The 13,523-nt window shown below is 34.2% G+C and overlaps 3 protein-coding genes across 3 annotated transcripts in view; 1 reads left to right on the forward strand and 2 right to left on the reverse strand.

Moving 5' to 3' along the window:
- The first annotated feature begins 268 nt into the window (after positions 1-268).
- Positions 269-1,572, forward strand: LOC123678095 (nucleoporin Nup35). Its single transcript, XM_045614898.1, has 2 exons — positions 269-408; positions 465-1,572. Exon 2 carries the CDS (start codon positions 493-495, stop codon positions 1,390-1,392), a length of 900 nt encoding a protein of 299 aa, XP_045470854.1. The 5' UTR covers positions 269-408; positions 465-492; the 3' UTR covers positions 1,393-1,572.
- A 739-nt stretch (positions 1,573-2,311) lies between these two features.
- LOC123678096 (peroxisome biogenesis factor 10-like) lies at positions 2,312-3,414 on the reverse strand. Its single transcript, XM_045614900.1, has 3 exons — positions 3,039-3,414; positions 2,743-2,985; positions 2,312-2,685 (listed from the first exon to the last, which is right to left on the reverse strand). The coding sequence occupies exons 1-3, from the start codon at positions 3,297-3,299 to the stop codon at positions 2,338-2,340; spliced, it is 852 nt and encodes a 283-aa protein (XP_045470856.1). The 5' UTR covers positions 3,300-3,414; the 3' UTR covers positions 2,312-2,337.
- A 2,040-nt stretch (positions 3,415-5,454) lies between these two features.
- The window catches only part of LOC123678097 (homeobox protein SIX2-like), a 46,288-nt gene continuing 38,219 nt past the window's right edge, over positions 5,455-13,523 (reverse strand). Inside the window, exon 5 of the mRNA XM_045614901.1 lies at positions 5,455-6,673. Coding sequence (XP_045470857.1) covers positions 6,460-6,673 — 214 coding nt within the window. The 3' untranslated portion in view covers positions 5,455-6,459. The remainder of the gene's footprint in view (positions 6,674-13,523) is intronic.

Here is a 13,523-nt window from a genome sequence, read left to right on the forward strand (position 1 = left end):
TTCCGAGCGATTTTGGATTCTCATAATATTAGTTCATTAATAGCACTTGACTTAACTAAAAACATATTATTTATATTATGCAATCTTCAATCATAATTTTAATATTGATGTATAACTTATTATATATTATTTTTTGATGCGAATAGATTAAGAATATAGTGTCTACTTGAAAGTAACTTGTTCAGTAATTAAGTGCTCGAAATTTACAGTATATATTACAGAATACCAAATATGGGGAAGATTCTTTTCAACAACATCACTAATATGGTTCTGTGTTCCGTGTAGGTGAAAAGTGACACCTGTTTTGACTTATAAGTGACATTTCGAATTCGAAGTTCGTTAACTTTCAAGTTACAATTTAATAAGCTTTGCTGTCGCGTTTGTGTATGTGCCAAACCTGAAATAAAAGTAAGTATGTCTATTTATAATTTTATTGAAATTATGTATATTTCTGGTTCATTCAGTTTTAGATCTTAACTACAAATATAAACAATGGAGCCAATGTCCTTAGGAAGTCCGACAGCAAGTCCTTCATCTCCACAAATAAACCAAAATTTCCTACCAGGTTTTCTTATTGGAGATAACCAACCTACACCTACAAATGTAACCACATCGCCTGGCAGAAATCGTAACAATTCAGCTTCTTTTACCAAGATATCTCTGAACTCCCCTGATTCAAGAAATTTGAGGCAGAAGCTATTCACCTCACAGATGTCTGAGTCGCCTTTCCAATCTCCATTTGTGCCTCTCTCAGAGAAAGGTGGTCCTCCTAAGCAAGGCTTATTTGATACATTAGACAGTAGTAAAAGACAACAAGCTAATCCAATGTTGAGTAGTACTGTTTCACCTTATTGTGAAAATCCTTCTTTCAATGAAAGTATATCAAGGATAAATGGTGATAATACATTCAATGGAAGTATGACTATGAACACGATGTCAGAATCATCAAGGATGCATCCTAGTTTGAATCGTTTAGAAAGAATTGATTCGAATTGGGTGACTGTATTTGGCTTTCCTCCCAGTGCCATGAGCTTAATTTTAGCTCAGCTGTCTAATTGTGGAACCATAGTAGACAAAATTCTTCCTTCTCAAGGAAATTGGTTACATATAAAATTTAGCAATCCTAATGAAGTTTCCAGAGCTTTGACTTTGAATGGAAAATGTATAAATAATTGTATTATGATTGGAGTTCATTTATGTCATAACAAAGATAATAAGGAAAATAATGTTTCTAGCACAAATGTATTTACTCCACCAGCCAGAGCAAGGTCTTTGCGCCAATCTTTTACATCACCACCTAGCATGAATAATAGTGTCATTTTACCACATAATGTTCCACAAAAATCAACAGGATTAGTGAATAAAGCTATGGAGTATGTGTTTGGCTGGTGATATTGTTTATTTTTTTATACTTTTGTATGTTGAATGCTACTACTGTAGATAATTGTTATATATAATGGCTTATTTCATTTTTATATAGGGATAAGTGCATCTCATTGTCTACTTAAGTAAAACATTGAAAATAAAAAACTTCTTACATTAAATTTCAAACACTGTAAATAATTACTACTATCTTCTGTTTTTCTGTTGACAACATGAATTAAATTCCAGTGTCCAGCTAAAATTTATAATGTTCATGTTTTTGTTCTCTCAAACGATATTTTGTTGCAAATGGCAATACTATCCCATATTTGGTGTAGTTTCTACATTCTATGTTTCAATTCATTACATCGATTATGGATACCCAGTGAAGCAGAAACTTGGAATTTTCAAGGTTGTTTCGGATCTTGAACGGAGGGTTTGTTAATGTGAAAAACCTGGAGAACTAGATACCACTAAACTTGTCATATCGTCGGCTAAGAGTGTAAATCTGCTATGTCCATAATGACCAATTTTACAGGAGACCAAAAAAACCATACAGTGTTATAATAATAAAAATAATAAGAGAGTTTATTCATGAAAATACATTCAATAGAGTTTATTGAATGTAGAGTTTATTCATGAAAATACATTCAATAGAGTTTATTGAATGTATTTTCATGAATAAACTCTCTTATTATTATTATTATAACACTTACTGTACGGTTTTTTTGGTCTCCTGTAAAATTGTTCATTATGGACATAGCAGATTCACACTCTTAGCGGACGATATGTAAACTCCATGAAATGCACTTGCTACTTCATGTCAAGCAAGATAGCTCCTTCAATACATGGAAGTTTAGTGCCTATTGTAAACAACTCTTAAGAACTTAGATTACTGTTATGAAGACATTTAATTGGGAAAAAATTTGTATTTGAAATTCAAACAAAATTTGATAAAAAGAGTTTCTATTCCTTTCAAACAAAATTCTGTAAAAATACAATTCTTGAAGGAAGAACTTCTTCTCTGCACAAAGGGCACTTTTGGCTATAGCTTAAACTCTCATATATACAGTCCCAACAAAATATATGTCCACAAGGTGTAGATGATGGATTTTTCCTCTCTTCATTGCATAATGCACATATTTTAATTGAATATGAGCTTTTTTCTTTTGGAACTGTCTCCTCCATTTCCTTTGTTTTGTTTAATTTAAGGTTCCATAATTTGTTGATTATATTGACTAGGCTGTAGCTTAGTGTTACGATTCCAAGTATTCTAAAACTTCTGTTGAAAGATTTTTCTTCCAACCAATCTCTTACTATTATCTGAAAAATAAATTATTTTCAATGAAGATAATTTGTAATATTCAAATTAATACTTACATAATTAATATCAAGGATTCTGTGAGCAAACGAGTAATAATGGGCATTCATATAGAAAAATGCTTTATGAATCATCAAGAAATCATCCTTACAAGCATGCCAAATTTTGAAAATATTAAGTATTGACTGTCTTGCTTCTTCCCTCAGCTCTCCTGAAGTTCTAATTTTTGTTTCGATGTTCAATGATAACCTATCCAACATCGGTTTCCCACCAATGTAAAGCGTAAGCCAAATTATTTGAGTCTGAAAAATTTCAAAATTGTTGAGGCTTTCAGAAAAATAGCTAAATCACACACCATTTTACTTGGGATGACGTTATTATTTAATCTAATAATATTTGAATATTCTTCTCCAAGCGTTTGTAAATTATTACCAGAAGTAGCATAATAATACAAAAGAGATGAAACAAAAGATATATATCTATGTAAAGCTTGATAATTTCTTGCCCCTAGGGATTTTGATAAACCTTGAATATTTTCTTCAAGGATTTTTATGGCTAGGTCGTCCCTTTGCATTGACCGAAGGACATCAACAACTTGGGCTTTCCTAGAAAACATTGTAAACGTCTCGATTTAATTTTCATTTATTGAAATTTTAGTAGGGTCTTCAATAATGTTAAGTTCAATTTTGTTTTGAAATTGGTCAAAGGTTAGGTACGAAAACTGTCAGTTATCAGTTAAGTAACCTGAGCATAGATGGCGCAGTATTCGACTAGCTGACGCATCATCTATGAGCAAGTAACCGAACTAAAATCCAATGCAGATTCTGAGTGGCAATTCGTCAGGGATAGCGAGATGATCAGGAATTTTAAAAACCTTTACAAAGTTAAGATATTCAGCCATTCAGGATATACTAATTGATTTTTCAATAATTTTATCTTATGGAGGAATATAATCTTTTCTTTTTGAAAGATTTTCCTTCAAGATAAATTCAGTTTTTAATTTTAAAATCGAAAAATCATAGTAAAAAATTTAGATGATGATATGGTCGCTGTGATAACAAGGGCGTAGACCTTTTTTCTCTTGGGGGTTAAAATTTTTTATAACAACGTTTACTCATATCTGTAATGTGAAAAAAGAGGTTTTGTAACGAAGTTTGATCCGATAAGTTAGGTACTCGAAATAATTTTTTTTATTTTCAATTCGATTAATCTTTTCTTACCTTACACTGGGTTTTCCTAAAATGAAGTTACGAAGGAAAATGAGAGATATTTTGGAAATTTTGAGAATAATATCCCCAAAAACATGAGACCGCAAACGCTTTGCTTTCGATATACAGGGTGTGTCCTACTTTTTAGTGATGCTTATATATCAGTTTATCGAATTTTTATTAATCTTCACTACAGAATGGTAAATAAGTACCAATACTTATAATTAATTTATTCATCACAGCTTACTTACTGGATGTTTATAATAATTTGGATTACTTCAGAGATATTTGATTTTTCTCAAAATTGATAGCATATATGACAAAAATACAACAATCCAAAAAGTGTAGTACTAGCTACTAAACCAGAGTTTCTTTTTAAATTTTTCTAAAGTACCAGTGCTTTACCAAAAAATAGTTCTGGAAGAAAGATGCGGGTGCCCTTCCAGAAAAAAAATCATTCTGTATAGATTTGCATACAAAATAAGCCTATCACGAGATAAAAACTTTAAATTGGAATATCTATGCCAAGTCAAGTGAAATATGTATCTTGTGAAGGGAAGGTGCTATTTGAAAAAAACTTGAACTTTAACACAGCGCGGTATATTGAAAAACAAAACGTTTGCAGATTCGTTTTAAAGGAATTTTTTCTTAAAATAATCCGAGAAATCTGTCATTTTCATTTGTACCTCCAATTTAGGAACACCGTTTAGATATAATCAATTCAAAACTGATACCTGTACAAATAAATTTCAATTTGAATGAAACACAATAAATTGTATAACATAGCCCAGACAATTTTTCGATGCGAAATACTCAGTTCAGTTCTTCGATAACTACAATATCGAAATTTTGCTTCGAGAATGATACAAAAAACCAAAAACAACGGGTAAGTGTATATACCGATGACGAATGCAAAAATCACAGATGGCATAAATAAGGGGAGACGCCGACAAAGAGGATAGATAAAGGAAAATAATATACCTCGGATATAGACGTCCTCTTAGTGTAATAAGTACTCATCTTGAAAGCGATACCTAATGAAGTCATAAATTTTATATTTTGGAAATCTTGGGGAGGGGTAATTACCCCCAGTAACCCCCCATTTCTACGTCCTTGTGTGATAATGCAAAGATTCGATCATCACCTATCGACTATTTTATTCAATAGAATAACTAGCGACAATACAATTATAACATTTGTTGAAATTTTTTTTTGTTAATTTTCGGCGGGGTGCAACATTTCTGGGGGGAGGTTTTTCAGAAAATTTTATACGAAATAACCAACTTAATATTCATCACAGAATCACCCCTTACATTTTTTCGGTGTTATTCAGATACACCCTGCATAAGATCATAATTTTGAGCTTTGTGCAAAATTTCGTGCCAATTTAATCAAAACTGAAGTATTGTTTAGGCAGCATTTTTCAGCAAGTATTAATAGTTATAATCAATTGAATTGAGACTTCAACGAAATAGTGAAATGAGGATTTTATTCATATTTCGTCATAAAATAATTTTTTATTGTCTATGGACCAATTTGTGAAGGGAATCAGGAAAACACATATTCTTAAAGAAAAAAAATTTAATGAATTCCAAATGAAATCATTCCAACATCAGAAATGTAGTAATGAATTTGATTTAACATTCGTAACATTTCTATTCTATAAAAAAAAAATAAGTACAATAAACAAACAGCCTGACGGTAAAACTATCTATGAAATAAATAATATTTATTTACAAAGCTTTTGATACTAAAAATCTAATAACACTAATAAAATTAAGAAACATTCATTTCGAATCAACTGGAATCGATACATAATTCAATATTTCAGTGAGATTTGTATAAGCATATGAAAGCTGAGTATAGTTCTAGTGGTTCATGTGCAACTTTGTACAATAATCTGATGTATAACTTCGAAATAGTTCAAGCAGAAAATCGATAGAAAGGAAGTTTAGTTTTTCATTTCTTATTTATGCTCATTATTTGTGATGAATCGAATATACTTGATATTGTGTTGGCTCCATTTACTTCACTTACTTAGTGAAGTACTTTTGTTATTACCAGTTTTTGGTAATTTTTCTAGGGATACGGTATTTATGCTAAGTTGTGACGTTTTCACTTTTGTTCGTTTTTTTTCAGGTAATTAATCTTTCGTAACAATTTTGTTGGTCACCTATTTTAAATCTAAAGGTAGAAGGTAACTTCACATCTTGTTTTCTTCTTTATGGACAAGACAGATCAACCCCAATGAATGTTCTATCCATGGTAGGTAGGTACCAACAAAAGACAGCTTTAGTAATTGATGAAAAACCTAAAAAACCTGTTGATCATCCAATAAAGGTCTTCACTCAAGTCACATCTTCCTAATTCGAGTTTCTGTCTTGCTGGTTTTCATCTCTACACTCTTCTCTGCAATTATTTTGATGATGCAGAATCTCTCTGTTGATTCAACGGTTGAAGCCGATAAGAGATCACAATATCCGAAGGAGGATTCCTACAGTATATTCGCCTTGAAACTTAGCCAACTATATTATCTTATTGATGGTCTTGGTTTGCACACAACCATTGTCACAAGGCTTGGTAGTCATGCAGGAGTGCACTGGGAGGTTGGTAGATTGGCTGACCGATGGAGGAACCCAGTCCTGCTGCGTAGGCGCTCATCTGTGCTGAGGCTGTGCCCACAACTCCTGCAGGCACGAAAGAACCGATCTTGTGCTGGTTGTCGCCTTCGCTGTCCGAACCGCTCGAGTCCAAGTGTGGTTTGTCCGAACTGGTTTGGTTACTGCAAGAGAAAATACATACGTTAAAACTCAATAAATTAAAATTCGAACAAGAAGGCTTTGGGTTATCAATGTCGTGGTCGGGATTTCACAGCACTTTTTCAATGACATATGTCAAACAGAACTGTCATCCGAAGTGTCATATGTTTAATTGAAGGTTAACCATTCAACAATATGAATCGCTTATCTACTGATGAACTTGTAAAAATTGTGTAAATTAAGTAGGTACAAAACTAATGATTCCATAGTAAGTACGTTTCTTACATTAAGGGCAGATTCTGGTAGACGTAATCGTCCATTTGAGCTTAAAATGTGAAAAAATTCGAGGAGACTGAATCTTTTACTGATATCTTAAGGCCCATACATAGAGATTCACGGCTTGGCTTGATTTTCGAGCTACTTGGCTTAAGCTTGACTTGTTGTCAAGTAGTAGTCTTTCAATCTCAAGTCAAGTATTTATTCATCAAGTAGGTTCCTACTTGAATTCTATCAAGCTACTTGATTTTTAGCAGTTTTATTTTGTAGTGTTACATCAATAAGAAATGATGAAATGAGGAGAAACCTTGCAGAAAACACTTTTATTCATTTAACTCATTATATATAAAATCCGAAAATATCAACTTTTTTGAAATGGAAACATAAATTGAATCACTATATATCATAACAAAATGAAAAATAATGAAAAAAATAGAGTTTCTTAATATTGATAAACCACCAGGCTTTATTTGAATTCATAATTTTCCATCCAGGATCTAAAACACATGACGGATTTTTGTAACTGTAAGAGCAGCTCTGGAAAATTGTCTTTCATCAGGTGCTGAAGATGCTAACATTGATGAAAAATCCTTGGCCATTTTAGCCAAGTTTGGGAAGGTATTTCTGAAACTACCAAAATCTAGCAATAGATTTCATAGAAATGTGAGAAAACCACTAATAAAGTTACACTGGCGAATGGTTCAGTCTTTCGGCGCTCGAGGAATCCCCTTATTTGGTCAAAGCGTGCACGAAATGCAGAAATATATGCCGTGCGACGCGTGCCTATCAAGCTCAAGTAATATCAAGTAGCTTAGTTGATATCAAGTCAAGCAATAAATATCGAAAATCAAGTAAAGCTCAAGTTTGTAATTTCTCACGAGATTGATTTTCAAGTCGAGTAGTTGGTTAAAATATCAAGCAACTTGGCTTGATGAATCTCTACAGCAGAGTTCCTAGTACCACAATATAATAATGAAATCTATCTGAAACTGAGATATTCATTATTCCCACACAATTTTGTTCAATAAGATATGGCTGAATGAACGGATTTGCCACAGAATTAGAGAAAAGCAATGTCCATAGCTATCAGTTTCGCCAAAAATAAATCAGATTCCTTTTTCCTTAATATCAGTTTCAGTAGAACAGTTGAGGGTGATAATATGTATCAACTAATCTAGATGAAGTGTAAACAAATATTTAACAGCAAAACCTGGGAACTATCAGCCCCCTCAGTTCACTAATTGGACCATCGCCTCGACATAAATCATCAAGATGGAATCTGAATGGCATCAATAATTTTGAAATAACTCTGAATAAGGGAGGGCGTATACTAGGAGGGAATTTTAACGATGTTTTTAGATATCCGATACTTCCTTAATTTCCCAGTGATGTGGTGATAAAATCCGAAGACAAATTGCAGATATAAAATACAAATGAGAAATAGAAATAGATAGATAACTATTTGGATCCACTTAGAATCCCATAAGTTTTGAGAGCTTCAACGAATTGACAGGCTCTATTTATTTACGAAATTTTCTGGTTATAAAGGGTGTTTTTTAGAGCTATAGAACTTTAAATTGCAATTAAACAACGATGGATTATTCGATTGACATGAATTTTATTTATCCGCAAGATAATCTTGTGGCATTACATTTTAAATATGATTTCTGGCATATGACCGTCACGGCTGGCTCGGATGTAGTCCAATCTGGACGTCCAATTTTCGATGACTTTTTCCAACATTTGTGGTCGTATATCGGCAATAACATGGCGAATGTTGTCTTCCAAATGGTCAAGGGTTTGTGGCTTATCCGCATAGATCAATGACTCTACATAGCCCCACAGAAAGTAGTCTAGCGGTGTTAAATCACAAGATCTTGGAGGCCAATTCACAGGTCCAAAACGTGAAATTAGGCGGTCACCAAACGTGTCCGTCAATAAATCAATTGTGGCACGAGCTGTGTGACATGTTGCGCCGTCTTGTTGTAACCACAGCTCCTGGACATCATGGTTGTTCAATTCAGGAATGAAAAAGTTAGTAATCATAGCTCTATACCATATCAAGTAGCTTGACCAATAAATATTTGACTTGAGATTGAAAAACTATTACTTGACTTGAAATCAAGTAGAGCTCAAATCAAGTAGCTTGAAAATCAAGCCAAGCCGTGAATCCCTACTCTTCTGTCACAGATTTATCTATTATATGTCCAATTTGTAATACAGAAAACAATTCTGACAAACATTATTCAATGCAAAAAGCACTAACTATATTTATGGAAATATTCAATTAATGTTAATAGAGACTCAGTAAATTAGAGAAAATAATGTATAATATTCGCACAGAAGGCTCATTCAAACACTCGTTCATTCAAAAACCCGCCATAGCTTGTTTTCGAATTTTGAATTCGTGGAAAAATATCAATGCCTTTTGCACTTGTATTATAAATAACTTCTTCAAAAGAGCCAGTGGACCCACTAGTATTTATCGACATCTCAGTTTTGACTATAGAAAAATAAACATGGATAGAAGGAGTGTACGCAATTTTTACATGTCCCCAACATTGTTAGATTACGTTGTCGGATTGTGATATATTTTCAAATCCACAATTTTACTATATTGTTAAGAATATATGTATATTATATCGTAAGAAATATATTTATTTGAGTGATTGCCGATTAATTATGCAAATATGAATATTTGGAATCCGATATTTTTCCTAATTGTCGAATTTATAATAAGCTGAATATTTATTATTTTCAGTATTTATCTGCTGAAATCCAAGGTTTGGCTCTCCTAGTTTCATCGGTTGTTTCACGTCTTTTGGTGCGCTTGAAGTTTGATTTCCGAATTTCTTATATGTATATTTAGGCATTTATTTAAATATATTATTAGTAAATATAAAACGTTGAGTCACTATGGCACATAAGAAGTGCGTTCTTTGTGGAGAAACTCGCGAATTGAGTAAAATATCGTATCACTGATATATGTTTACATTTCAGCGCGCTTTATGTCAAATTTGATAGTTCATGTTGGGGACAAAATTTGCTTACTGAAAATGACATACGCTGCTTCTATCTATAGGTATGTTTATTACTCTGAGGTTTTTACACAATAAAAAACTCTATGGCCAAAGTGGATAGTATGCAACACGCATAGAAGCTACGCATCTTGATTGGTTGTTAACCTCTATAGTTCCAGTGGAACTATAGGGCGCTTGATCAAGTTTTTTTTCTGAATTTCTGGTATATTTAGGTATTTATTTAAATATATTTTGAGATAATATGAAACGTTTATGGGACATAAGAAGTGCTTTCTTCGTGGAAAAACTCGCGAATTGAGTAGAATATCATATCACTGATATGTTTACATTTCCGCGCGCTTCATGTAAAATTTGATAGTTACTGAAAATGACATACGCTGCTCCTATCTATGTTTATTACTCTGAGGTTTTGACACAATAAAAAACTCTATGGTCAAAGTCGATACTACACAACACGCATAGAAGCTACGCATCTTGATTGGATGCCAACCTCTATAGTTCCACAGATCACAGAAACAATAAGTCTTCTTTCTTTTCAACGCACCCCAGCATCTTCTGTTGCCTTTCAGATAGCGCTCTGTTCACCGAATACATTTTCAGCAGGATAACCTCTAGCGGGAAACGCAATGGTGTGTGCAAAGAGACCGTAGAGTGGAAGAATATCCAGTTACCCGAGAGAGAGAGAGCGCCCGCAGGTGAAATCCGATATGACAGTCGTGGTCCGACGGTCTCCCGCCCCCCTGGTAGACATTTCCTGCCACCAAATAGAAACCCACCGCGTCGAATGGACGGATGGATGGATGATGGAATTATCATAGGTGGTCGTTGACGAATTGTTTTCGATCCTTTTGTTTTATTTCTGGTGGAGGTTTCTTAAGGGTGAAGATGTTACGGGTAAGTTGTCTAAAACACCGGTGTGTTCAATGATTACATTTCGTCTTGAATAATTCTGGCACTTGGCTTGGGTCCCCATTTCCTTTAGGTGGCGCTATAAGAAGAATTGACCAATCAACAGCATCATTTTAAAATTTCCATTTGTTCAGTCGCTTCTGTAGCTGATTTTCATTAACCCCAAACTGACAGAAAGACGACATGAGCGCCATAAGACACTAACGGGTGTTTCTTTCGAGGTATATAACTTAAAGTTGGCATTACTGTTCAATATGGCGACCGATTTAACAGCTGTCAAGTGATTTATTCTTAGTTTGGTTTGGCAATTCATCATGAATAGACTCACACCTGAACAACGCTTGCAAATAGTGCAATTTTATTTCGAAAATAATGGTTCTGTGCGGAATACGTATCGCGCACTACGTCCATTTTAATTTGTTCAGCGATGAAGCGCTCTTCTGGTTGAATGGCTACGTCAACAAACAAAACTGCCGCATTTGAAGTGACGCTAATCCTCAAGTGTATGTGGAAACACCGTTACATCCAGAAAAACTGATTGTTTGGTGCGCTTTATGGGCTGGTGGAATCATTGATCCGTACTTCTTCAAAAACGATGATGGCCAGAACGTTACAGTCAATGGTGATCGGTATAGAGCCATGATTACTAACTTTTTCATTCCTGAATTGAAAAACCATGATGTCCAGGAGCTGTGGTTCCAACAAGACGGCGCAACATGTCACACAGCTCGTGCCACAATCGATTTATTGAAAGACACGTTTGGTGACCGCCTAATTTCACGTTTTGGACCTGTGAATTGATCTTGTGATTTAACACCGCTAGAATACTTTCTGTGGGGCTATGTAAAGTCATTGGTCTATGCGGATAAGCCACAAACCCTTGATCATTTGGAAGACAACATTCGCCGTGTTATTGCCGATATACGGCCACAAATGTTGAAAAAGTCATCGAAAATTGGACGTCCAGATTGGACTACATCCGAGCCAGTCGTGGCGATCATATGCCAGAAATCATATTTCTCTAATTCTGTGGTTATTCCGTTCATTCTTCCACATCTTGTAGAACAAAATCGTGCGAGAATATATCAGAAACGCACAGTTTTCATGGTTATATTTTATTATTCTATGTTGGTACTCCGAACTTTCCGCCACGACTTTATCTGTCAATTCATCAATTTGCCTTAAAGAAATCAGTTCTGCCAACCAACATTTTTCAATGCAAAAATCACTAAAATATATTTATGGAAATATTTCATTAATTTCAATGAAAATGCAATGAATTAGAGAAAATAATGTATAATACTCGTACAGAAGGCTCATTCTACCACTCGTTCATTCCAAAACTCGCCACTTCGTGGCTCGTTTTTGAATTTTGAACTCGTGGAAGAATATCAATGCCTTCTGCACTTGTATTATAAATAACTATTGAAATGTAATGCCATAAGATTATCTTGCGGTTAAATAAAATTCATGTCAATCGAATAATCCATCGTTGTTTCATTGCAATTTCAAGTTCTATAGCTCTAACAAAAACACCCTTTATATGGTAACTCATTGGTCAAACATTGTGTCACATCTACCGATGATCGATTTTCTTATTGTTGGCAATTTAGTATCTACAAATTAAAAGCAATTTCAAAATATATAGGCAACATCCCTATTGAGATCCAAAGAAATAACATCCTGTGTATCTCGAACACGAATTAATTAATACCTCGCGTAACTCCAATTAGGGAGGACGTAATAAACGATTATGTAAAAAAACAACCCCCCCCGGTGGACGGAGGGATACCTGAAAAGTACAGCCGAAACCGATACGGCGGATCATAATTGAGATGATCAGTTTTGAAATTCGTGGGGGCCAGGTCGTCGGGGGCCCACCACCAGGTATATCGGGTGTCGGCCCCGGCATCGGAGAAGCCTCGCTCGCGTATATTATTACCGAGGAGACGGAAAAGTGAAAAGGGGGAGACGGAACCCCTCTAGTTATTCTCCGGGTTTAATCCTACCGTTGTCGACAAACAATAACTTACGCACGTAAACGAGATTTTGGGATGCGGTATCCACCCTATATACAGAGTGGTGTTTCGGGTATGGAACTCCTCTTTTATCTAGGAAAGGGATAGGTTGGTTTTTACATTCACATTATCTTCTTGAAATAATACATATAAATTTATTATTTTAATTCATAATATCGGGTGTCCCAAGGTGAGTGGCCTATTAGATTATTATGGAAACTATTGATGGTAAAGATTTCAAATTTTGTGGATAGACATTTGGACATGTAAGGTACATTTTTAAAATAATTTCACATTTCCAGTGTTGCCGGATGTATGACAATTTGGCAACAACTTTGTTATTTTAAATGGGACATCCGGTATTTCCATTTTTTTTATGATACTCCATAAAATATTAAATCTATTTACTCTTACTTTTCTTCCCTATCTTTAACGGTTTTTGAGTTATTAATTATTTTTAGAAATTTTAGATCAAATTGGCGTATTACGAAAATGACTCTAGTTCGCTCAATATTTGAGATTCAAGTCAAAAATTTTGCAAGTCGTTAGATATTGATCTGATCTGTGTCACTGATTTTGAATTATGGCTGTCAATAATACAGGACGGACCAAAAAAAATCATCATTCGC

This window comes from Harmonia axyridis, chromosome 4 (genome assembly GCF_914767665.1).
Source record: "Harmonia axyridis chromosome 4, icHarAxyr1.1, whole genome shotgun sequence".
In the NCBI taxonomy this organism is placed as follows: domain Eukaryota; kingdom Metazoa; phylum Arthropoda; class Insecta; order Coleoptera; family Coccinellidae; genus Harmonia; species Harmonia axyridis.